At 43.2% G+C, this 22,529-nt stretch overlaps 1 protein-coding gene, 1 long non-coding RNA gene and 1 other non-coding gene across 7 annotated transcripts in view; 2 read left to right on the top strand and 1 right to left on the bottom strand.

Annotated features, from left to right (window-relative positions):
- Window positions 1-22,529, top strand: part of ABCA12 (ATP binding cassette subfamily A member 12) — a 111,614-nt gene that overhangs the window by 69,355 nt on the left and 19,730 nt on the right. For all 4 annotated transcript variants that reach the window (XM_066999642.1, XM_066999644.1, XM_066999643.1 and 1 more), the window contains 16 exons: window positions 795-974; window positions 2,423-2,729; window positions 5,299-5,413; window positions 6,748-7,077; window positions 7,953-8,022; window positions 8,123-8,257; window positions 8,940-9,095; window positions 9,832-10,009; window positions 11,559-11,777; window positions 12,436-12,632; window positions 13,030-13,190; window positions 14,928-15,152; window positions 16,228-16,366; window positions 17,675-17,927; window positions 19,129-19,215; window positions 20,079-20,172. In XM_066999642.1, coding sequence (XP_066855743.1) covers window positions 795-974; window positions 2,423-2,729; window positions 5,299-5,413; window positions 6,748-7,077; window positions 7,953-8,022; window positions 8,123-8,257; window positions 8,940-9,095; window positions 9,832-10,009; window positions 11,559-11,777; window positions 12,436-12,632; window positions 13,030-13,190; window positions 14,928-15,152; window positions 16,228-16,366; window positions 17,675-17,927; window positions 19,129-19,215; window positions 20,079-20,172 — 2,846 coding nt within the window. The remainder of the gene's footprint in view (window positions 1-794; window positions 975-2,422; window positions 2,730-5,298; window positions 5,414-6,747; window positions 7,078-7,952; window positions 8,023-8,122; window positions 8,258-8,939; window positions 9,096-9,831; window positions 10,010-11,558; window positions 11,778-12,435; window positions 12,633-13,029; window positions 13,191-14,927; window positions 15,153-16,227; window positions 16,367-17,674; window positions 17,928-19,128; window positions 19,216-20,078; window positions 20,173-22,529) is intronic.
- LOC106034507 (uncharacterized) lies at window positions 1,336-7,166 on the bottom strand. 2 transcript variants are annotated; one of them, XR_001206122.3, is made up of 3 exons: window positions 7,011-7,166; window positions 5,731-5,852; window positions 1,336-1,473 (listed from the first exon to the last, which is right to left on the bottom strand). It is a non-coding gene; the product is annotated as an uncharacterized lncRNA (long non-coding RNA). The 2 variants fall into 2 exon arrangements; XR_010832428.1 differs by having other exon boundaries at window positions 6,904-7,042.
- Window positions 20,306-20,379, top strand: TRNAN-GUU (transfer RNA asparagine (anticodon GUU)). The gene has a single exon. It is a non-coding gene; the product is annotated as a tRNA-Asn (tRNA).

Genomic DNA, 22,529 nt, shown 5'->3' with positions numbered 1-22,529 from the left:
AGCCCCCCTCCAAGCTGGTCTTATTGCCCCTATGCACATTTTCGGTGTGTGCATACATCTCAACGTATATCTGGTTTATGCCAGCAAAAGTTATCGTAAGCCAAGCATGGTTTTAGTCTGTTAAAGTCTGAATGATGTGAACACACTGTTCGTGATGACCCCTGTGCTATTTCATGAGTAGCATCTCCTGTCTGAACTCCCCATAAAATCATCATGCCTGCAGCAGCTGTTCCATATTAGTTACACCACATTATGCAGTCACCTTTTAAAACAGCCAGGCAACAGCAGCATCGTTATTAAACTTCATTATCAGGTTTAGTACACACATCAGCACAACAGACATAACTTTTCTTGATGTGCTTGGATAGAGCCCATTCTCCCCTGAGACAGCAGCTCAGCAGACGTGTTGATTACATCAAAAACCATGAGATGTGGAATGAATGGTGAGCATCGCATGCAAGTCTAGAAACGCAGCAGGTTAGTGGCAACTTCTGATTTGGGATGGCTGTCACATCACAGCGCTGGCATCCTCCCAAAGGCAAGCTCACGAACATATTACAAATGATTAACATAAAAATTGGGTCAACAACATGCCTTCGTTGCACTGCGAAGTGCAGAAATGTGTTTTACACTTTGTGTTTAGTATGATGTCCTTTCTTCCTTTCTGGTGTCATTGTTGGTATAAAGAGCAGAATGGTTTGATGGATTTTTATTTTTATTTTTATTTTTTTTTTATTTTTTTGCTATATGTACTGATGCTACTGTTTGTTTTTTTTTGTTGTTTTTTTTTACAGATGACATTCGGCTGGAGTTACAGAACAACTCTGACATTGTCGATCAGTTGAACACATTAGCTACTCTTGCTGTAAATGTGTCTTCCTGCGTCTCATTTAATCGCATTTGGGCAGTCAAAAGCTTAGAAGAATTGGAAAGGATGGCTAAAGAGCTCTTTCTAAAGAATGAACTTTTTGCAAGTATGTAACAGAGTCTCAAGTACTGCTGTCAGTTGAAGTTAGCCTAGTACAGGATGGGAGTCCAGCCTACACAGGTTGGCTTTCCACCAGTGACTGTTGTGGTCACAGCTTCCACAGCACAGCCATCGATTTTCACCTAGAGCTATGGGTCCTGCACATTCAGACCTCCTTATGGCAGTGTTTTACACCATCCTGTTTATATGTTCTCTTTTCTTGTACCTCTGTCGTCTTTAAAAAGAAAGCCTTTGGTCATCTGGTGTTTTCTCTTGGTTAATTGAAATAAGTTTTGCTGCCCTTAGGAGATCTTCATGCCAGAGCTTCCTTCTCTCAGGCCTCCAGAGGGAAAAGATGCTTTGATTGAAAGAAATATGATATAGTTCAATTTATTAGAAGATAATAAAGATCTTGAGATGCTCCGGTCCAGCACTTCATTATTATAATGGGTCTTCTCAGTCACACCTTTTACATTTGTGGGATTGGATTTCAGCTTCAGATCAGACTGCAGGGAGGAGAGCAGGGAATAAAAACTTATCCATTTGAATGATACAAACATGTCTTAATTCTTCAAGAATGCACAATATCTCCTTAATTAGGATTAACTCATAAGTTCCATGACCTGTTGGGTCTTGTTCCTCATAATTTAGGTGTAGATAGAAACTTTTTCTATTCTTTGTACTTCAGGCCCCAATAATACTTATCTAATCCCATAAAAGGAGTTTCCTCTATGTTTGCCTTCCTTTCCATTGCATGTTTCATATACAGAATAATCAGCCAAAGTATTCTGGAGAGAAAAAACGTGGTAGTGGCATATATATCAAACAGACATTTTAAAGAGAAAAGGAGTCCTGTCTATCAAACTGTTTCTGGTATTCCATTTCCTAAAAGAAATTTGCAAAGCTTTTATATTCCCAGATATTTTTCAGCTTTGCAGGAGTTTCTGTGTGCACAAAAATATGTCCATGAACCATTGTCAATGCCACACTCCTGAGGTTTGTGTTACAGCATCACTATGTGAGCTCTGGTGATGGAGTACATTTGGGCATGTTCACGAGAGATGCATGTGCTAAGAGACATACCCTCTAGATCTGTGACAGTCTGTATTAACAGCAAGATTTTTCCAAACACAGCTGGTTACTCTGAGAGCCTTTAATTTTTAAATACTCGGTGGGAGAAGACTTGAAGCCTTTGGGGTGTATTTAGCACCTGGAATCATCGGTCACATTTGGAAGTTAGGAGGAGCTGCAGTGATGTTTGCTTTCCACTTCCAAACTCTTGATAGTGACCATAAGCAGCCTGCCCATCTGAGCATTATTTGTGCAGCAAAGAAATGAAATGATGGACTGCAATGTAGAAAAGGCTTATAAAAATGAGGAGTTCCTACATATGTGTGTACTGCTCCCATGCTATCAACTCTGACTGAAGGAAAACCCTTCCCTTTCTGTTCCAAGGTATCATTTTCAAGCTGCCTTCAAGCCAGAGCAGCCCCGTCGGTGGGGCATTGGCCCTCCCTCCTGTGCTCAACTACACCATCAGGATGAGCAGCAGGATTACACAAACCACCAACAGGATAAGGGAACGCATCTGGACTGTGGGACCACACAACTCCACCTCGCAGAGCCAGATCTACAGCCGGGCATTTATCTATATCCAGGACAGCATTGAAAGAGCCATCATTCAGTTACAGACTGGCAAGAAGCTGGAGGAAATAGCTGTTCAAGTCCAGGCCATGCCTTACCCCTGCTACAATAAGGATATGTAAGTTTGTGGGACTTTAATCTTCCTGGTTTGTGTAAGCTCTTCTTGTCTGACTGGTGGAGTCGGCTTCACCAGCTGTGCTGGTCTCCTTAACACCTGTCCACATGGGGTGGAAATGATTTTGTGTTGTGATTTTTCAAGGGTCTGAACAAAAGGGGAGATTTTGGACCCTAGCATAAATGGCCTCTGTTTAGTTTGCCCAATCTTTTGCTTTCGGTGCTCTGTATGTACCTGAATTGTCATGGTAACTACAGGTTTTACAGCTGGTAAAATTTGCTGTTCTTGTTTTACTTCAAAAGGTGGAGCTGAGTCTTGGGTCGGCAGGACTTGGGTTAAATAGGAGTGTTGGCTTGTTCTGCAGGTGTTTACGTGCAGACAGTGTGGCAGAACTTAGAAAACGTACTTATTGGGCAAAAAGAGCCCCTAGGTTTATGAGCTTTGTTCCTACAGATTGCCATCCAGCTGTGCTATTTGTTATTCATTCCACTGATTCGGGCTAATATTCAGCATACAGTGAATAGTTCTCAATCCAGGTGCCTCTCTCACAGATGCTTTAAGAAGGATAAGAGGGAAGATGAAATTGTACCATTCATCGCCGCAGTAATGAGGGAGGAGAGAAAAGCTTTTGATGTGCCGAGTTGTCAGGGTTAACAGCCTGTTATACAGAGCAGTGCAGCATGAACCGTGTGTGGACCAGAATAAGTTCTGAATGGTAAAGTAGATCAAAAAGTTTTGGATCGCCTTCCTTTCCACTCGTCTTGAGCCAGATCTGCAGCTAATATAAACCGTCTCTCTGCCAAGTGCAATAGAGAGAAGCCAATTTCTCACAGCTGAGGACCTGCCCCTCTGGCAAGGCAATTTTGGTCGGCATTGGGAAGCTGGCAACATGGTACATCCTCAGAGTTATTCCCCTGTCCACAGCTGGTGGCCAAGCTGAGTGGAAAACACACAGGGAAGGGATTTCGTGTCACTCAGAAAGCACTGAAGGATGTTCAGCAGGTAATATTGGTAGGTTGGGCAGCCAATTCACACAGACATGAGGGTCTCCTGTGGACCAAGTTTACAAACTGAACTTTGGAGCTCTGCATCTCGACTGCATGAGCTGAAAGATGACCTGGGAGCTATAGCAGAGCCCCTAACCTCCTGTGTCAGCCTGTCTTCTGCGAGCTGGGAACTTACCGTCCCTCCTTAGGGTAAATGCATGCAAAGTGCCTGCCAGTATGCAGGCAGGGAACATTCAAACCAAGCCTCAACTTCTTGCAGCAAACGTGGATTATTGCTGTGAGATAGTTTTGCACAATGATTAACTGGCTGCTGGGGGCACTTACTACAGTGTTATCTGTTTCTTTGCTTGTTCTTGGGCTGCTGAGAAAACAGCTTGCCTTTGGGTTTCCCTCTCCACCCTGGATTCAGAGAGCCATGAGTTTGCTCAATTATTAAACTACCTAAAGGCTTTGGATTTGCATCCAGTAGAAGTCATCATAAAATGGCTGTTTATCGATTCTTAGCACATAGTTACCGTCCTGGAGAGAAATAGGAGGAACATATGTACTACTACAAAGAAAGTATGGGAAATACTGATTTTTTTATAGCCTAGAGATAATGCACAAGGTGGTGATAAAAAAAAAAAAAGTGGCAAAAAATTGGTAAAGCTACCAAAATGCCTTTTCATCGTTCATTATAAATATGACTTTATTCGCATGGAAGCATTTCCTAAAAGCACTGGTTTGGGGAAATTTTGGGCATTACAATTCAAAAATTTAATTTAAAAAAAAAAGTAAATTAAAAAAAAATTGCTATTGTGGATTGAACTTTTCCCAGGAATAATACCGATTTTTTTTTTTTTTTTAAACCAGGTTTAAAAATAAGGGAGGAAAACGTAAGCCCTTTAGATACGATGAATTGAATCTCCCAATCTCCCACTGTAAAAACTTACTTTCCATCATAAAATGAGAATTGTACTTTGGGCCATTGTTGTGTCTTTTCTCAGTGCACATTTGGCATGGGAGGAAGGTTGTAAGGAGGAAGAACCAAGAATTACGAAGCCCGCATTGCAGACCTGGATCTGTAATACCCATCCTGTGGGGCAGCAGGACAGACACTCTGAGGGCAAGCACTGATATCCAACCTCAAGCACCAGGAAATATGGCCAGATAACAAAATTTGGCCATTATATTTATTGCCAGAACGGCTGGCTGATGGGGTGTTTCCAGGTTGGATGCACCCCACCAGAGAGCCAGGAGATGCCATTGCCAATGGTGGTTTCTTCTGCTCTTGCCAGTGGTGCTGCTGAGCAAAACTGCTTCCAGAACCTGGCTGGAAATCCCCGTGTGATTTAATATTTTTTTTTTTTTTTTTGAACAGCCAGGAGTTTCATGAATAGAAAATCCAATGCAATGGCAAAATAGCCTTTTTTTTTTTTTTGTAATTATTAATTATACTTCACATTTTGAAATATAAGCCTGTCTTTTCCTGTGCCAAAGTATTATTCTGAGAAATATATTCTGTATAAAGCTTTAATCCCCAGAACATTTTGTATTCAGCTAAAGCCTGCATTTGCCTTTTACAGGTTCTTAACCAGCGTGACCTACTCTCTTCCATTTGCTCTGATGGCTGCCTGGGTGCTGTTTATAGCTGATTTTGTTAAAACACTTGTTCAAGAGAAAGATCTGAGGCTTTATGAGGTACACTGAAACTTTCTGGGGCGTGTAAAATTATAAACAGATTTTCCTTATTAGTGAGTTGTAGGTCCCATGTGCAACATTAAATGGAGCAAAACAAGCATTAAGGAAAATAATATTCCATATACCTATTGTCTGGCCTGCAGTGTTTGAATTCTGACATTGTAACCAAGCACAAAAATGTAGAAGTGCAGGGCATTTGCCCTTGAAGTGGTGAGAATATTGCTTTGCCATGCTGAACACTGGAAACATGGGGACCTCACAAAATTACAAGTTTTCTGAAGATTTAAAGCTCCCTGAAAATTGAGTTTGAGTCGTACCTACTGGGAACAAAGACACAAAGGGACTTTCTTCCTATCCTTGAAGTTATTATACTTAATAATTCAGAAGGTGCTACATTTTACATCAGCTCCTCTGAAATGAAGTCCTTCCTTCAGGTTGCCTATAAGAAAAGAAATGACATTGAAACATAGGGAATTTACTGCAGTAACTTGGGTTTTCAGTATGAGCACAGGCAACAGATGAACAGCAAAGAACTTTTTGTAAAGCTAAGCTTCGGCAAACAACAAAAGCTTAGGCAGATTTGGTTTTTATCTAGTACCATGGAAATATATTAATTCACCAAAAAGCCTTTCTAAGAAAGTGCACCCTATGAACTCCAATGAGACAGACAATGAGTGAACCTCAATAGCTAGTTGACGGCCCCATTAGTTCCCAGTATAGTTTTGGGAACCCACTTTTGTTGTTTCTAAGACCTAGGGTGTCGGTTTTCTGTTTAGGTGTGTTATCTACAACAAGACAACAGCATTGGTCATTTCTTTTGGGTTCAGCAATACAAATTTACAGTTCTATAGGTCTTGTGGCTTTGATCATCAGCTAATATAAATTAATATCACTTCTGTATAACCATGCTAATTTATCTCTTATGCATTGCCTTGGGGATGTGTGTGAAATGGCTTGGTTTCAAAGAGACCTAAGAGTTTTTATGTTCAAGCCACGAAGTCAAATAGCATTATTAAAAAAAATAATAATAGCCAAAATGCTTTAGAAAGGTTACAAACGTAATGCCAGCAGCTGCTTTGCAACTTGTGGGTTGCGGCACATGATGCTTGCAGATCCTGCCCCTCCTGTTCGTTTGCAATAGACTGCTTTGCAAACCCAGGGCATTCCAGAAATGTGAGAGCATGGTTTCTCCCTGGTTATCAACAGAGCAGTATGCCAAAGTAGGAAAGCATATTTTGTTTGTGTGCCCTATTATCACTGAAAAAAAAAATCTCTTAATAAACATTTGCCATTTGTAATTCTTTTTTTTTTCTTTTTAACCCTTCTCTCTGTAGTACATGAAAATGATGGGTGTTAATGCAAGCAGCCATTTTATCGCCTGGTTCATAGAATGTGCCATCTTCCTTCTAATCACTGTCACCTTCCTCATTGTTATCCTAAAAGTGGGTGACATCCTTCCCAAAACAAACACATCACTCCTGTTCCTGTACCTCATGGACTACAGCCTGTCCATCATAGCCATGAGCTACTTCATCAGCGTTTTCTTCAACAACACCAACATAGCAGCGTTGGTGGGCAGTCTCGTGTACATCCTCACCTTCTTCCCCTTCATTGTGTTGCTTGTCATTGAAAATCACTTGAGCTTCTCGGTGAAGAGCCTACTGGTAAGTTCTGCTTTTCAGTAACAGGGATTATGTGTGTGGAAGCAGGCATTCCCCTTCAGTACACTTCAGTTGTTATTAAGGCTTGTGTCACAATTATACATGAATTCTAAATTCTAAATTCCTTTCTAAATTCCATCAGTGGGTGTTGACAGGTACGTAGCAGGAGAGCTGGCCATGGCCTGGTTCAGGGAGGCCTGGAATTAGTGGTGTTCTAGGACTGAACACAATACTTGTGCCATTTTAGGGAGTTACCACCTGCCTGCTGAACCAGAGTAGTGTGAACCCTCGCAAATTGAAAGGCAAAAATGGGTTACCTTCAGCCACCACGAGCAGTAAGGCTGGTCAGTAAGGAATTTAGGTTTCAGGACTGTGAAGGAGGGCTGGCTCTGCTTGTCCTTTAGTTGTATGTATCTCAAATTCATAGTCACGGAAAGAGACATAAAGCCATGTCTCTTACCAAGGGTAGAAATAAATAGGTATTAGGTTCCAGAAGCTGTACTTGTTTTCTTTGAGTCCACCAAATTTGAGAAAGGACACCTGTTAATTCAAGTGGTAAAATTATTAGCCACCTCAGGTAATTTTCAATCACAACTTTATTTCAAAAGCCTAAATTAAAGCCCTGAATGAGGGATTAAGTTGGGTACTGGGAGTAGAAGCAAAAGGAGGGAAGTCTGTAAGGAGTTATTACAGACCATCACCAGAAGCACTGTCCATGATAAGCCTCATCCACTGCTCTTTGTGACTGTTGGAAAAAATCTCCCTCGTTTTTCTAGCTGTTGTACCAAGCCAGTGAGGTACCTGATTGGTTGTCTGACTTGATTTCTTTTTGAGACTAATTCAAAAATTGTTTGTTTTCAATTTTGTTTATTCCTCAGAGCCTGTTGTCCCCAACTGCGTTCAGTTATGCAAGTCAATACATTGCTCGCTACGAGGCACAGGGCATAGGTATGTTTATTGTACAAAAAACTAGGATTTGAGTTCCCATGGATGTGATGTTTCATTAACTAATATGGATTCTGTTGTATTTCTAAATTCCTTTCTGCAGGTCTGCAGTGGGACAACATGTATAAATCCCCAATGATTGGAGACAACACCTCCTTTGGCTGGATGTGCTGGCTCATTCTGATAGACTCCTTCATTTACTTCATCCTGGGGTGGTATATAAGGAATGTATTCCCAGGTAAGGATATGTTGCATTGAGGTTGCTGCTGTACCATTTCCTTTGGAAAACAATGAATACAACACTGGCTGATTCCAGTCTGCCCGCACAGGATATTTCTGTTCCTAGACCAAAGGGCCCATGACTTAAGTGGTGGATGTCTGAGTATTAATGAAACTGGGACAAGACAGAGGGAAAAATAGGGTTCTTCTGCTTATCGTGTGGGTAGGTGAAACCCATAAGGAAGCTGAAGCCAAGGACACAGGAGGGTATGTTTGCTGTCTGGTCGGTGAAAATGAGAACAGAGCATGTTAGCCAGCATTTGTCAGCTGAGTGATTATGGGTTGCGTTACTTATATCATTCGATTTCAAAAAGTAATTCCTGCCTTGGGCAAGAGCCAGTACATTTATCTTTTGCTTTTCTTCCCCACCTAATGAAGCAGTCCACTGGCACACAGAAATCTACCCAGTGGAAAATGTAAAGTACTCCAACCCTCCGGCTATGAAGTTACTCAGAATAACAAATTAGCAAATGCTTCCTATTGTGCCAATTAAGGGAAAATCCTCTACCAAGTATCAGTAGTACATGAAGCACATCAAGAGAGGAGAGATCTCTACGGAGTTCATTTTTTGTTATTTTGAGTGCAATCTAATAGTGGTGCTTTCTGCAGATACCTGGATGAGCTTCGTTTTCTTCTTGCAGGACGATATGGCATGGCTGCTCCCTGGTATTTCCCGTTCCTTCCATCTTACTGGCTCGAATACAACAGTTACCTCCCCTTCTGGAGTGAGAAACAAAGAGGCCTCTTCTTCAGCAAGCTGATGCTAAGGAAAGAAACTCCCCTCAACAATAAGATATGTATGTGAATTCTACATGGGGTAGCAGTGCCAACTTACACTTCAAGTAAACGAAGTGGAATTTGTAAAGGGGCACTGCTCTCAGAAAGCGCATTTCTGTGTTAATCCTTATTTTGTAGCACAGAAAAAAACGGAAACTGTTGCTTACCTGAATGGAGATTTGGCTTTTAAATTTTCCTTTTTCTTCCTATTTGATATGGAAATCCACTACTGATATTCACATGCATATTTGTGTATACTGTAGTTTGGCAGATACCTTAGATGCATATGCCTCACTCAACAATGCTCTGCGTAGAAAAACACACTTTTGTTTGTGCAAGCAAAAAGAAGTTTCCACTTGTCAAAAGGGATATGTGCTGCTTTGTTTGTTTCTTTAAATATTTAGCCTGTAAAATGTAGTGAGCTCACAGATACAAGCTTGCTGATTCTACCTAACAAAAATAATTTAGTAGTTTTGCTGTGCTTTCTTAGTATAGATTACGTTAGGTGCTCTGAAACATCTAAATATGGGACCTTTCGGAAGTGATTAACACTTACTGTCAGGAGTTGTAAGAAGTTGCAGAAGTGAAAAGGAGAAATCCGGAAGAGCTCAAAATGATTCAGATCCTCTGAAATGTTCTCTACATTCCTTGTTGAAAGGCATCTACCTTTTCTGTATTTTATGCTATAAAAAGCCCTGCTTATTTATAAGATGAAAAAAAGTAACTGTCCTCTGCCCCTTCCCTTTGGTGTTGCAGGTGCCCCCCCTCCTCACCTGGAGCCAGAGCCCACTGACCTGACCTTGGGAGTCTCCCTCCGTGGCATAACAAAGGTTTATGGATCCAAAGCTGCAGTGGACAACCTCAGCCTCAACTTCTACGAAGGGAATATAACTTCCCTGCTGGGACACAATGGAGCTGGGAAAACGACGACCATGTATGTGCTCTTTAAAGTTGGGATGTTTTATACTGTGGGGCATGGCAGGGTGAATGAGAGAGCAAATGGGGCTGTGCAGGGTTGGGGAGCTGAATAAGATGCTTTATTAGGACAGATCGCTCCTGCAGTTTTATCTTGGTCTTAGACAACCTCAGCTGTCCCTTCATCTGTTAGAATTAAAGCTCCTTTGCTGCTTAGGAATATGCTTTTTAGTCTGGTAGGATCACTGTAATACACAGCACAGCAGCTGTTCCAGCATTTTGTTCCATGAGGCTTTGGTGCCTGGGGCTGGGTTGCTCTGAAAGCTGTGGGTAGCTTTGCACATGCCAAAGTTGAAATGATATTAGCACAAAAGCTTAATAAAGGTATATTTCAGCTGTACAGACTCATGTCTTGACTGGGCTGGGATGGCAGTAGGTTAATACATTGGCCTTCCAGCCCTTCTAGCCTTGCCATTTATAAATTATTGTTTGAGTTGTTAGATAAAAGCAGTAAAACAAACCTGTAGAACTTGATTTCTCCACTGATATATATATATGCATCACTCTGAAAGCAACATTAAGTTGATAAATAGAAGCCCCAGAAGAGCCAAAATCAGTAAGACAGATGTGTGCTTCGTCTCAGCTTATTAGAAATTCATCTCATGTCCTCTTTGTGAAGTGTAGGCAAAGGTGATGTACAGAAAAATATAATGGCTTCTTGAAACTTAGTGCAGGCTTGAAATCCCGAGTAAGGTCACAAGTTACTTCTCCTCTCCTTTTTAATGAGGGTTAAAAGTCCCAGGAGAGAGAGCAACACGGGGAAGGTGAAAGGCAGTCAGAGATGCATCTTCTCCCTTTACTCCCTGCAGGACAGCTCTAAAAACAACCCATATTATGTAAGTAGTTATTCCAAGCAGAAGGTGTTTGACTCGGGTCTGTTAGGTAGGTAGCATTAGTAGGTAGTATTATTAGCTTGAACTAGTTGAAAGTGCTGCCCTCTGTGAGGTGCCTTGCCTGGAAGTCCTCTCCCATTCCTTGTTAATAATGGCAGTGAAATCAGGTTTCCCTGCCGTGATGTGGTTAGTATGATGAAGACGTGGTTTGCAATCTCTGATGTGGTTAGCAGTATGAGGCTGTCTGGATACTGCAGACAAACCTCAAAGAATGAAGAGTAACTGCATTACCTGAATTACCAGTGATTAAATGGGAAGTGAAGGGCATTCATGAGTATCGATGTACGGGACACACTGTGGTCTGAGTTGGAGAGGGGAAGACCAAGGAAGATAAAAGTATATGTGAAAAGTAGCCAGAGTTCCATACGCAAGCTTGGTACTTGCCCTCACAATCCTACAGAGAGGGAGGAGAATGTTCTTTGATGTTAATTGGCCACTGCTCTGCCCAAGCATGGCAGGCAGCAGAAGAAGCTGTGTTCAGTTATTTCTGGCTGCAAGGAGTGCGGTAGTGATGGAGGGAAGCTTTGCAAATAATGATAGGTACAGGACCATGTGGAAAAAAATCATGTCTGGCTTTCTACTTAACTTTCTTTACAATTTATTTTTCCCTTTCAGATCTATTTTGACTGGGTTGTTCCCTACATCATCAGGTACTATTGTTGTCTATGACAAAGACATCAGGACTGATCAGGAGGTTATCAGGAAGAACATGGGTGTGTGCATGCAGCACAACGTGCTCTTCAACTACCTCACCACGAAGGAGCACCTGCTGCTCTATGGGTACATCAAAGTCCCTCACTGGAGTAAAGAAGAGCTCTACCAAGAAGTTAAGAGGTATAAAACCAGCAGGGTTGGGGAAGAGTGAGAGGGCTCTGAAAATTATTGTGTGGTAGTGCCATTGCCCCTACAAAGCTCAAATGAATGGTTTTGAGCACAGTTGCAGACCCAGCCTGGAGTTCAAATAACGCCTTGGTCTGCCTAGAGGAGGATATTGAGTGTTGAAATCTGGGGCTGTAAGAAAACAACGTCTTTTCTCCAGGGGGTTCACAAGCTTCTCTGGCAATTCTTTGGAGATGAATTTATCGGCCTAAGGGTCTGGTCCTTGCTTCTTTACAATTTTCCCCAGAAAGGGATTTAATCAACCAGTCAGAAAGATGATGTCGGCTTTATTGGTTCTGCGGAGAAGTGAAACAGCCAGAACATCCCAGGGAATTTGGATCTTGGTGTTCTCTGTTGATGAGGTTGAGCCTTTAACCTTGGCTTGTCAGATGGAAACTTTGAAAACATCCTAAAAAAAGATTTTTTAAATTAAAATCCCAGTGGCTGAGCTATAGGATGAATCATCTCAGTGCACTGTGACCATTTAGTAGAGCAGTCCATACTTGAGCAGTTTTTCATTTGCAGTTATGTTTTTTGGGTATTTTCAGATTCCCTGCTTTTAAAAGATGCCTGAAGGACAACCTCTGGGGGTTGTTTTTTCTTTGTTTTGAAGGACTTTGAAGGAGACTGGACTGTACAGCCATCGTCATAAGCTAGCTGGTTCCCTGTCTGGGGGAATGAAGAGGAAGTTGTCTATAGCTATTGCTCTCCTGGGTGGATCAAGGGTGGTAATCCTGGATGAACCAACCACAGGGGTGGATCCGTGCTCTCGGAGGAGTATTTGGGAAATTATCTCCAAGAATAAAAAAGGTACTGTGATGAGATGAGATGCTGCTCAGTCACAAAAGCGATTTGTGTCGCTTGGAAATATGATATCAGTGGCTTTGAGAAGCAGTTTTTGGAGGCCACAGAGAACTAGCTGTGGGGATCTGGGACTTTGCAGAGCTTCTGGGTGCATTCCAGGCTCTTCTTATAAATTCACAATGTCATTTGAAAATAAACTTTACGATAATACACAACTTATGATAGTAACTTTCAACTTCTCTCTAATGTTGTCTTTCATCCAGTTTCATTATTAATTTCCAAAAAGCACAGATGATTTTTCACCTGATGCTCTGCGTGCCCTCATTCGGTGAAGCTTTCACGGGTCCTATGTAATCCTTTATGTCTGTTCTGTGTTGGTTGACATCAGTTTTCTGTTTCCCAGGCAGAACCATCATTCTTTCAACACATCACTTGGATGAAGCAGAAGTACTGAGTGACCGAATCGCCTTCCTGGAGCATGGGGGGCTCAGATGCTGTGGGTCGCCGTTCTACCTCAAGGAAACGTTTGGTGATGGATATCACCTGACACTCACAAAAAAGAAGGTTTGTGTCAGAGTCCTACAAATTTAGCCTCACTTTAAGATAAATGTGTGATGTTATGATAGACATCTTGGGTGGGAAACTGAGTCAGTTGTATGATGTGAAGGAAGGAGGCAAGTCAGTGTCCCACAGACATGAAGCACATTGCAGAAGGTTCATCTTAATCTTAGATCTCTGCCATGGAATGGTTGTTTCAGTCTAATTTCTCTTCCATGGAATGGATTCTTTATGTGACCGTTTTATTGCAGGGTGAAAATGGGATGCATTTTGGGTTGAAACCTTTGGTTTTGGACACACAGGTTAAAGCACATGCTGGCTTTGTAAACATGTAACTACAGCCTGTAGATTGCTATTAAGAACACTTTCTTATATGCTCCAGCCACTGAGGTACACAAGACACGGTGCACTGTGCTCTCTGGCTCACTCTGTCTGTCCTGTGCTGGAATTCACACACTTTTATAGATAAGTTTCCTTCAGAAAGACAGCCTATATGGAGAGTTCCCCAAAACATAGGAGTCTTAGCTGCAGATCTAACAGACAAGGCAGAGGTGTGAATCTGAGCCTCCTGTGCCCAGGTGAGCAATGCAATCCTCTTTACCCTCCCTTCCCTTCTGGCCCTGGCTCCCTTTCATGTCCTGTGGGCATAGTCACCGCAGCAGGTACTGCAGGGAGCAGAGGCAGAGATGCCTGGTGTTTGAGCCCACATGTAGCATGAGCTCTCAGCAGCTTCATCTCTGAAGGGGAGCATCGAGGCTTGCTCAGGGCTGCTGTTGGCAGGAGCTGAGGATGGAAGCAGTACCAAAGTGGTTGCATTGGATGCAGAGAGAGGCACCAAAGTGCTCCTGAAGATCTGCATGTGAGCGTGCTGTGTCTCAGGGAGAGATGCTGACAGAGCACGTTCCTTGAAGCAGAGGGAGGATCTCCAAACCAGCCACCAGGGAGGACATCATACCAGGCCCTGCGACCCTCAACAAGCAGAAATTTCAGCTTTCTGCTTTGTTGGAAAAGAACAGGGTCTCTGTGAGGGTTAAAGGCAAGGCCAGGTGCAGAGTGTGAATTCTGGAGTTCAGAGATAAGAGATGGGAAAGGCCTGTGGATAGTACCTGGCCTGAGGCAAAATGTTCTGCTGTTTGCAAGGAGGGAGGAACTCTGTTCTTAAAGCCTTTATTACAGTGCTGTTGGTAGCCCCAGCACACAGAATAACACACAGATACTGTAAGAGATCAGCCCCTCTTCCAAATTGCTGGCAGTATAGATAGAAAAAATGAAAAAGGACCCATGTGCAAGCCCTATTTTTCATGGGGAAAAAGGTTGTAATTGTGCTGGCAGCCAAGTTCAGGTGTCAACTCTCCCTTGTGGCTAGGCTTTTTGTCTGTACTGTAAACCCTCTAGCTGGTACAAAATGGCCAATCTGTCCCAGTCCCTGTATGCTTGTGGACAGAGGGAGCTTGGTGAGCACTGCATGGACCAAGATAGGCACAGTGTAGTCCAAAAAGTCCCCAGAGCTCATCTCTTCCTCAGCACAGTGAGGGGCAGAGTGTCTGTGCCACATCTTTCAGTCTTCTTCAAACGCCAGAAACCCAGTTTCATCTCCTTTTAGTGTGTAAACTGAAATATTGCCTGTCTGGATTAAGTTTGCCCACTGGTTATACTGCAGGACAGAATTTGGTCTGAATCCTGCAGCAGGAATATTGACCTCCCAGCCCTCTCGTTGACCAGAGCATTTTCCTCCTTTTTCAGAATATGATAGAGGAGTGTGACACCGCAGCAGTGACCTCCCTGATCCAGTCCCACCTTCCAGAGGCTTATCTCAAGGAGGACATTGGTGGGGAGCTCGTGTATGTGCTTCCCCCCTTCAAGTCAACAGTCTCGGGGGCCTACCAGGCGCTTCTCAGAGCCCTCGATACCAGCTTGAGTGATCTCCACCTTGGTTGCTACGGGATTTCAAACACAACCGTGGAAGAGGTATGAGCTCAGGACTCGATTAAATGAAATGTTACTAACTTCCCAGAACTGTGTAGGTCTGCTTTCTGAGGTAGGTGATGGCACGTTTGGGATGTGGGAGTCACAGGCAAGGGAAGAGGTGGTTTGGTTTCTCACTGTGCTACGTTTATGAACACGCGAGCGTGTAGATGAATTCATCGATCTACTAAATCTACTAATGCACAAAGCATACCACTGTCTTACCTTGCTAAGACCTTTCAGCATTTTACCCAGAAAATAAGATGTTGGAGTTAGACAGGGGAGAGAGGGCAAAGACACATTTCTGTTTGAGGTTTGCTTCTCATTGCCATGAATTTGGGGTTGTCTCTAGACAGTTAGAAAACAGTCTAAATGCTAAACTTCAGCATGGATGCTGCCATGCACAAGTGTGTCACCTGGAGCATCTCAGAGTAACACAGGCATCTTCCTGCCCACAGAAAATCTCTTGTCATAATAAACACAATAACCACAAACATTTAGTTACATCAGAAACAAAAAGCAGCTTTAAACGATGAGTTTTAAGAAGTAGTTTTAAATGATGCAACCTTCCTCTTGCAGAGGAGACGCAGAGTTTGTCACCTTTCTGTCCAGAAATCCATGTTTATTTGTGTTGAAGTAGTCAGGATTGTCAGAGGCTGGAGAGGAAAATATCCCAGGGAGACAACCCTACTTGTTTCTTTACCGATGCCAAGCAGGGTAAGCTGCCTGTGTGCTGAAATGCAGCTTCTTTAACACCTACTCAGTAGTCATGGTAGCAGGGTGGCATTAGGGCAAGGTAAGTCCAACTGTGGGCAGCTGCAAAAGTTTAGTTTGTCACTGCTGCAGCAAGAGAGGTGACAGGTAGCTGGACAAAAACTATTTTATACTGAAAAAAAGTGAATTTCTCCCTCAGAACACAAAGGGAATAAAAAGAGGATTGTCATCCGCGATTGCTCCACAAACAGCTACAGAGTAGGAATGGGAGCTACAGAAGCATGTAGGAGAGTGGATTCTGATTATTGGTTTGGAAAATGGAGTAATTTGGACCAATTTTCCTTTATGTTTTCTTGCTGTGTAGGTGTTTCTCAATCTGACAAAAGAGCTAGGGAAGGACCCACAAGACGATACTGAACTGCCTCAACAACTGCCTGGAGCCAGTGGTCAAACTGGCAGTGACGAAATGTCTGTGAACACGGATACCTTCACGGAGAGAGATGGTACTGAATTACCTCCAGGTTTTATTCCAGATTTGTCACAGATGCAAAAAGTGAATGACAGACTGGTTTGAGCTTTCCTGTCCTCTTTCTATGTTGGAAACCACGTTTCACCCAACCAGAAATCACAAAACCAATTAATCACTAGAAGCACAGCACTCAACAGTTGTTTAGATCCACTGGTTTGGAATGTCTGAATCGCAGAACAAATTACAGAGGGGGCTTGTTTGTATCCGCCTCCCTTTAATTTGATTCAGGTTTAATCTAATCAAACATAGTATGTGGGTGAAGGAGCAAATGTATACCTTTGAAAGTAATTGCTGTAATTGATGCAGAGGTTTATTTCTATGCAATTAGTAGAATTTGAGAGAAACTTTGTGGAAACCCCTTAGCCTGCTGCAAAAGCAGCACAGCTCTGAGCTGGATCTTTCTTGGAGCTCTTTTCTGTGTCCCAACCATTCCAGTAAGGGCAAACAGCAGAAAGGGCAAGACGGTGGCATAAATTCCCCTTCAGAAGAGAGTCAAGCTACACCACTATCTCCGAGAGTTTGAGAGCTGCAGAAGGTGGCATGGTCCAAAAAAATCTTGAACATCCTTTCTGACAAAGAAAAGTTTTTTACTTATGAATATATCATTTATAGTTAGGGTAACAGTTAAGGGACGACACAGAGGTATTTTAATACTTGCTTCTCAAAGCTGACCTGCACTGGAGATGTGCAGCTCCATAAACAGTAACCCAGACGTGTAGAGAAGTGTTTTATGTCATGCCTAATGAGAGCACTGAAGATGATTTGCTTCGTGTTGTATTATATATGTTAATATTTTATGAAGAGGAATAGGTTGCACAGGGTTTGGTTCTGCTTTTAAAGTGCTGCAAACTTGTCCACATAAGTGATCAATTAGTTTGTGCCTTTTTTCTTGTTCCTGAATGAATTCTCTTATTGATTTGTCTGAGGACCTGCCTTCTCAATGACGAGAATTTTCAGTTTGCAAATATAAAAGTTGCAACCAGGTAGGTAGGATGTAGATAACTTGTTGCATCTGGAAGCGTGCATTCCTCTTGCAAGATGTCAAAATGCATACCATGTGTATGCATTTGAAATCAAGCTAAAAACTGGTGTTACTGAGCTCATGACTCAAGACAAAACCTGAATCCTGTCCAAAGAGGGTATGTTCCAACCTAGTAGTTCTGATTTTTCCATCTGAAAAGGGAGAGCAGGTAGCCAAGGTTATTCCCTGGGACCTATAACTGTCATTTCTCTGCATTTTGCAAATACTGATCCATGACGAAACGCGTTCTTTTGTGCCCAGATCAGCTCCTGATCAGGTCAAAGAGCCTGCAAGGTTTGCCATTGCTGCTTAAGAAGACATCAGCTTTATTCATTAAGAGATTCCACCATACCCGGCGGGATGTCAGAGGCTTCATTGCTCAGGTCATCCTCCCAGTCCTCTTTGTGATGGCAGCAATGGGACTTGGGACGCTGAGAACTAAGGAGACTGAATATCCAGAACTGATTCTTTCCCCCTCTCTGTACGGCACATCTGACCAGGCAGATTTCTTTGGGTGAGTGCTGTTTGTTTTCATCCTTAAACCTGTTGGTTTATAAAAGCCAGTTGTTTTCATCAGGATTATTTTTAAGCAAATACAGTGGAAAAGTATCATGCAGATAACATGTAGTGATAAAATCCTGTTCCTAGGGGTTTTCTAGGGGAGATGGCTTGGCTCAGACCAGCAATCAGAAAGCTTTAGAAAAACAACCTCTCAGTTGGAATTAGCTCTGAAATATGTGAAAAATATTCGTCGTTGTGTTTGCCATTGGAGTCTTCTGTCTGTGTGACAGCCATGCTGCCTTGAAAGGATTTTTAAAAAAATATATTTACTCTTCCCCTGATGTGAAATGGAGGTGGCACATTAGTTGGCTCCAGCATTACAACTGCAGGATTAAGTTCTGTTCATCTTGTCAACCAGCTGCATTGCCCTCCCCTCTGGTAGTACAGGACATGCTGTCTCGCCCAGGACTCACTAGTCCAAGGCGTGCAGTGATCTGAAGAGCATGATTAGGACGTTACCACCGAATGATTTCCTTGTGCTTAAAAATCCCTTTACCAAAAGGAATATAATTTGTCCCGTCCTGATGTCGTGAGGTGAACTGCTTTCTCCAGTGGTTCTCAGCTTTAAGAGAGCAATACAAAATTAATCTGGAACATCATTACAAATCGCACATCTGCTCTCAGGTGTTCTTTCCCAGGACTGCTCATGCCTTTCTGCTTCAGTACTGCTAGATGGGGGTAGGAGACACGTGTCTCTGAGTCCTGTATTCCTAAAGCTCTCTGCTTCTCCTGATGGATAACTGCTAGATAGCTGGGTGAGGAGGGAGGAGCATCTTTCTGAATGACCTAAAGCAAATGGACTTCACATATGTGAGAGCTGGTTGAGATGAGACTAGAAGTTTTGCCTGAAAATTGCAGTAGATGCTTTTTCCCTGGAAACAGAGTTTTGATTGTTCAAAAGCTCCTCAGTATCTCACTTCGATCTGGAGGCAGCAAGTCACCGGAGTAGGAGTGCAGTGCTAAGCAATGACCAGTCCTTTTAAACCTGTGCTACAGCCCTCATGTGCTGCTTTTACTTAAGTGGTTTGCAAGACTAGCACCACAAATAATCATTTATTTAGCATCATAAATAAATCTTATTTCATTCAGACAGCTTTCTTCTGCTCAGTGGTAGTGGAAGAACCTTGAACTTTTTTTTTATTGTTATATTTTAGGAATTTCAATGAAACCACGGATGCTTTAGTCGCCTCGATGCTTGCTTTCCCTGGGACAGATAACACATGCATGAATGCAAGCAATTCGTAAGTAGTTCTTATTTTATTTTCCCATTTAAATCCTGTCTGCAAGAGATTTGACATAACCCTATTAGACAACAGACCCTTAATAGCCATCTTTGATCATCTGCAGAATTTGCATGTGCGGGTGCCACAGAATAAAAATACCTCCTGCTTGTCTCCAGACAGACTTGCAGACTCAGCTCACTAGAAAATATCCAGGTGGCCTTTTGAAGGCAGGTCCTAGCTCACTGCTCCCCTTACAGATGGAGCTGACTGGATGAAGGTCAGTCTTGAGCTGAGTTGTCCTGCTTAGTGTGAAGCAAACCTTAGCCCTGCTGAGAGCCCACATGGCTTGGAGTGAAGGCTAACATCTGCCAGCACAAAACTGTAGATATGCTTGAAGACAGCAAGCTATACTGTGCTTTAAGGCTGAGGCTGGAACTTCCACACAGTCCCAGGGCCTTGAATCTGGTGGTTTTGTTTGCCTGAAGAAGTATCCACCACCCTAAGTGGATTCCTTTACTATGAGTAGTAAAAGAACATTTTTGGTGGTGACAGGATGCCAGGATGAGAGCAGGTTGACCCCATACCTGGGAAGTTTGGCCTGGGTGAGCTATCTCCTTATGAGGCCCACTGTGGTAATGAAGAGGTGTCTGGGTTCTTTCTAATCAGCTGAATGAATCCAGGCATGGAGAACTGTGGTGAGGGTTCTCTACCAAGTCAGCAGGAGGACAAATACTCCCTCAAGCCCCCAGAGCTGACTAGAAGGTCTGTTATTCCACTGAATCTACTCACTTCCATCTTTGCTGTCATTAAACGTGACATCAGTTAGGATCATTTATGCCTCGGTATAGAGAACCTCAGAGGAAAATGTGTTTCATTTTCAGGCAGTGTTTAAGTGAAGACATGCTTGGCCCTTGGATTACCAGTGGAAACCCCCAAACCAAGTATTCTGCCTGCAACTGCACAGATGGCATCCAGGTAATTCAAATAAACCTAAAAGGGAAGGAGTTTGGGGGGGGTCACTTGTGGGTTGGGAGCAATTTTCTGAGCAGGCACAATAACTACAGTGAACTCGATGTTCAAAATCCCTCCTGTTTTTGCTGGGCCCTGTGTCTCTGTGGCGCAATCGGTTAGCGCGTTCGGCTGTTAACTGAAAGGTTGGTGGTTCAAGCCCACCCAGGGACGGAGGGCTGTTGTCTTTTTCTGATCATTGCTCCCCAGGCGTCGGTGTTGGGGGCCATGCTCTTTAATACCTTTATTGATATTTGGCTGAGGGAATTGAGGGCACCCTCAATTTGCAGATGACAACAAGTTGGGGGTAAGTGTCGATCTGCAGGAGGGTAGAGAGGCCCTGCAGAGGGACCTGGACAGGATGGGTCGATGGACAGAGGCCAACGGGATGAGGTTCAACATAGCCAAGTGCTGGGTCCTGCACTTTGGCCACAAAAACCCCATGCAGCGCTACAGGCTTGGGGCAGAGTGGCTTGAAAAGTGTGCAGAGGAAGAGGATCTGGGGGTGTTTATTGGTGCTCTCCTGAACATGAGCCGGCAGTGTGCCCAGGTAGCCAAGGAGGCCAATGGCATCCTGGCTTGTATCAGTGGGACCAGGGAGGTGATTGTCCCCTTGTACTCAGCTCTGGTGAGGCCGCACCTCAAGTGCTGTGTTCAGTTTTGGACCCCTCAGTACCAGAAGGACATCGAGGCCCTGGAGCATGTCCAGAGCAGGGCTATGAAGCTGGTGAAGGGCCTGGAGCACAAGTCATGTGAGAAGTGGCTGAGGAAACTGAGGGTGTTTGGTCTGGAGAAGAGGAGGCTCAGGGCAGACCTTATTGCTCTCTACAGCTACCTGAAGGGAGGTGTGGGGAGCTGAGGGTCGACCTCTTCCCTCAGATAACTAGTGATAGGACTAGAGGGAATGGCCTCAAGTTGTGCCAGGGGAGGTTCAGGTTGGACGTGAGGAGACATTTCTTCTCAGAGTGGTCAGGCATTGGGACGGGTTGCCCAGGGAGGTGGTGGAATCACCGTCCCTGGGGGTGTTTAAGGAAATGTTGGACATGGTGCTTAGGGACGTGGTTTAATGGGTGACATTGGTGGTGGACCAGATGATCTTGGAGGTCTTTCCAACCTTAATGATTCCATGATTTTGTACCCTGGGTAATGACTGTTTGCACCAGTTTGGGAACAGGAAAGGAAATGGCAACCTCAGAAGATTTGCATGCTAATATATCTGACTTGCTCCCCTTGGTGGGGGAAGGTTTAATGGTGTTTTTGAGTGTTATATGATTGTCCCATTTAGCAGAGGTGAGCATGTATTCAAGAGGAAAATTGCATTTTATACAGCACTGTCATTATGTGAAAGCACAGCTATTATTGCTGTTTGCTCTTCAGAATTTAACTTTATGCAAAGTCTAGATCTGTCTGCTTTTACTGTTCCCCATTACAAATAGTGATGATTAATAATATCAGTTATTTGCATTGAGGTGGTACATACAGGACCAGATCTGGACCCTGCTGAGCTCAGTGCCTTTAGATGCACATGGGGAAAAGACAGATTCTGCCCCAAGAAAGTTAAAATTTAACGTGTCCAGTTGGAAGGTGAGCTCTCCTCCCCACAGTGCTGTTCACCTGTATTCAGTTTTTTCCAGTAGGAAACCAAATTCAAGGCGCAGCTTGACACTGTTTGTAAGATAAAGCGTGTACTTAGTAGAACATTCCTAGCCATTCCTTACAATGCAGCTATTTTATGCAGTTTTCTGGACATACACTTAATTTCATATCGTTAAAAGTATTGGCATCATTCCTCTGGTAAGTCAGGATAATGTTCAAAGCTGATTCTCACTTCTAGCAGGCACAGGCAGGTGTTCCTCAGCGTGAAGGCAGCTATTTTGTGTATTCTGATGTAAAGTTTTGAACAGATACACAATAGGGGAGGCCAGGGTTTTTGTTATGGATGAGTTGAAAGAAGCAGCCAGCATGCTGTCTGGTGTAGGACGTTTCAACCTTATGAAACAGTCGATGCGATTTTGACCCTCAGTGTGTTAAATTATATATTCAGGACTAATCCAAGGTTTCTCTGAGGCTCTGGAAAATATTCCCAATGACTGACAGTAAAGTAAAAATGTAGAGCATAGCTACTGTGAAATGCAAGATGAGAGTTTGAGGCCACTGTGGAGTTTTCTGCTCCATGAAGCTGTTTTGCCCTCTGTCATTGTCAGTGCAGTCACTCTGAAGCTCTTCTAAATAGGATCAGCCTTAATTCGGGAAAAATCTTCCTACCTAGCATGAAGCACATTTCAAGGTCTCATTGATGTTAGTAAAACTGAAGTGTAGACTCA

This window comes from Anser cygnoides, chromosome 6 (assembly GCF_040182565.1).
Source record: "Anser cygnoides isolate HZ-2024a breed goose chromosome 6, Taihu_goose_T2T_genome, whole genome shotgun sequence".
Classification (NCBI taxonomy): domain Eukaryota; kingdom Metazoa; phylum Chordata; class Aves; order Anseriformes; family Anatidae; genus Anser; species Anser cygnoides.
Note: the sequence above shows the minus strand (reverse complement) of the source record. Positions and strands in the feature narration are given on the sequence as shown.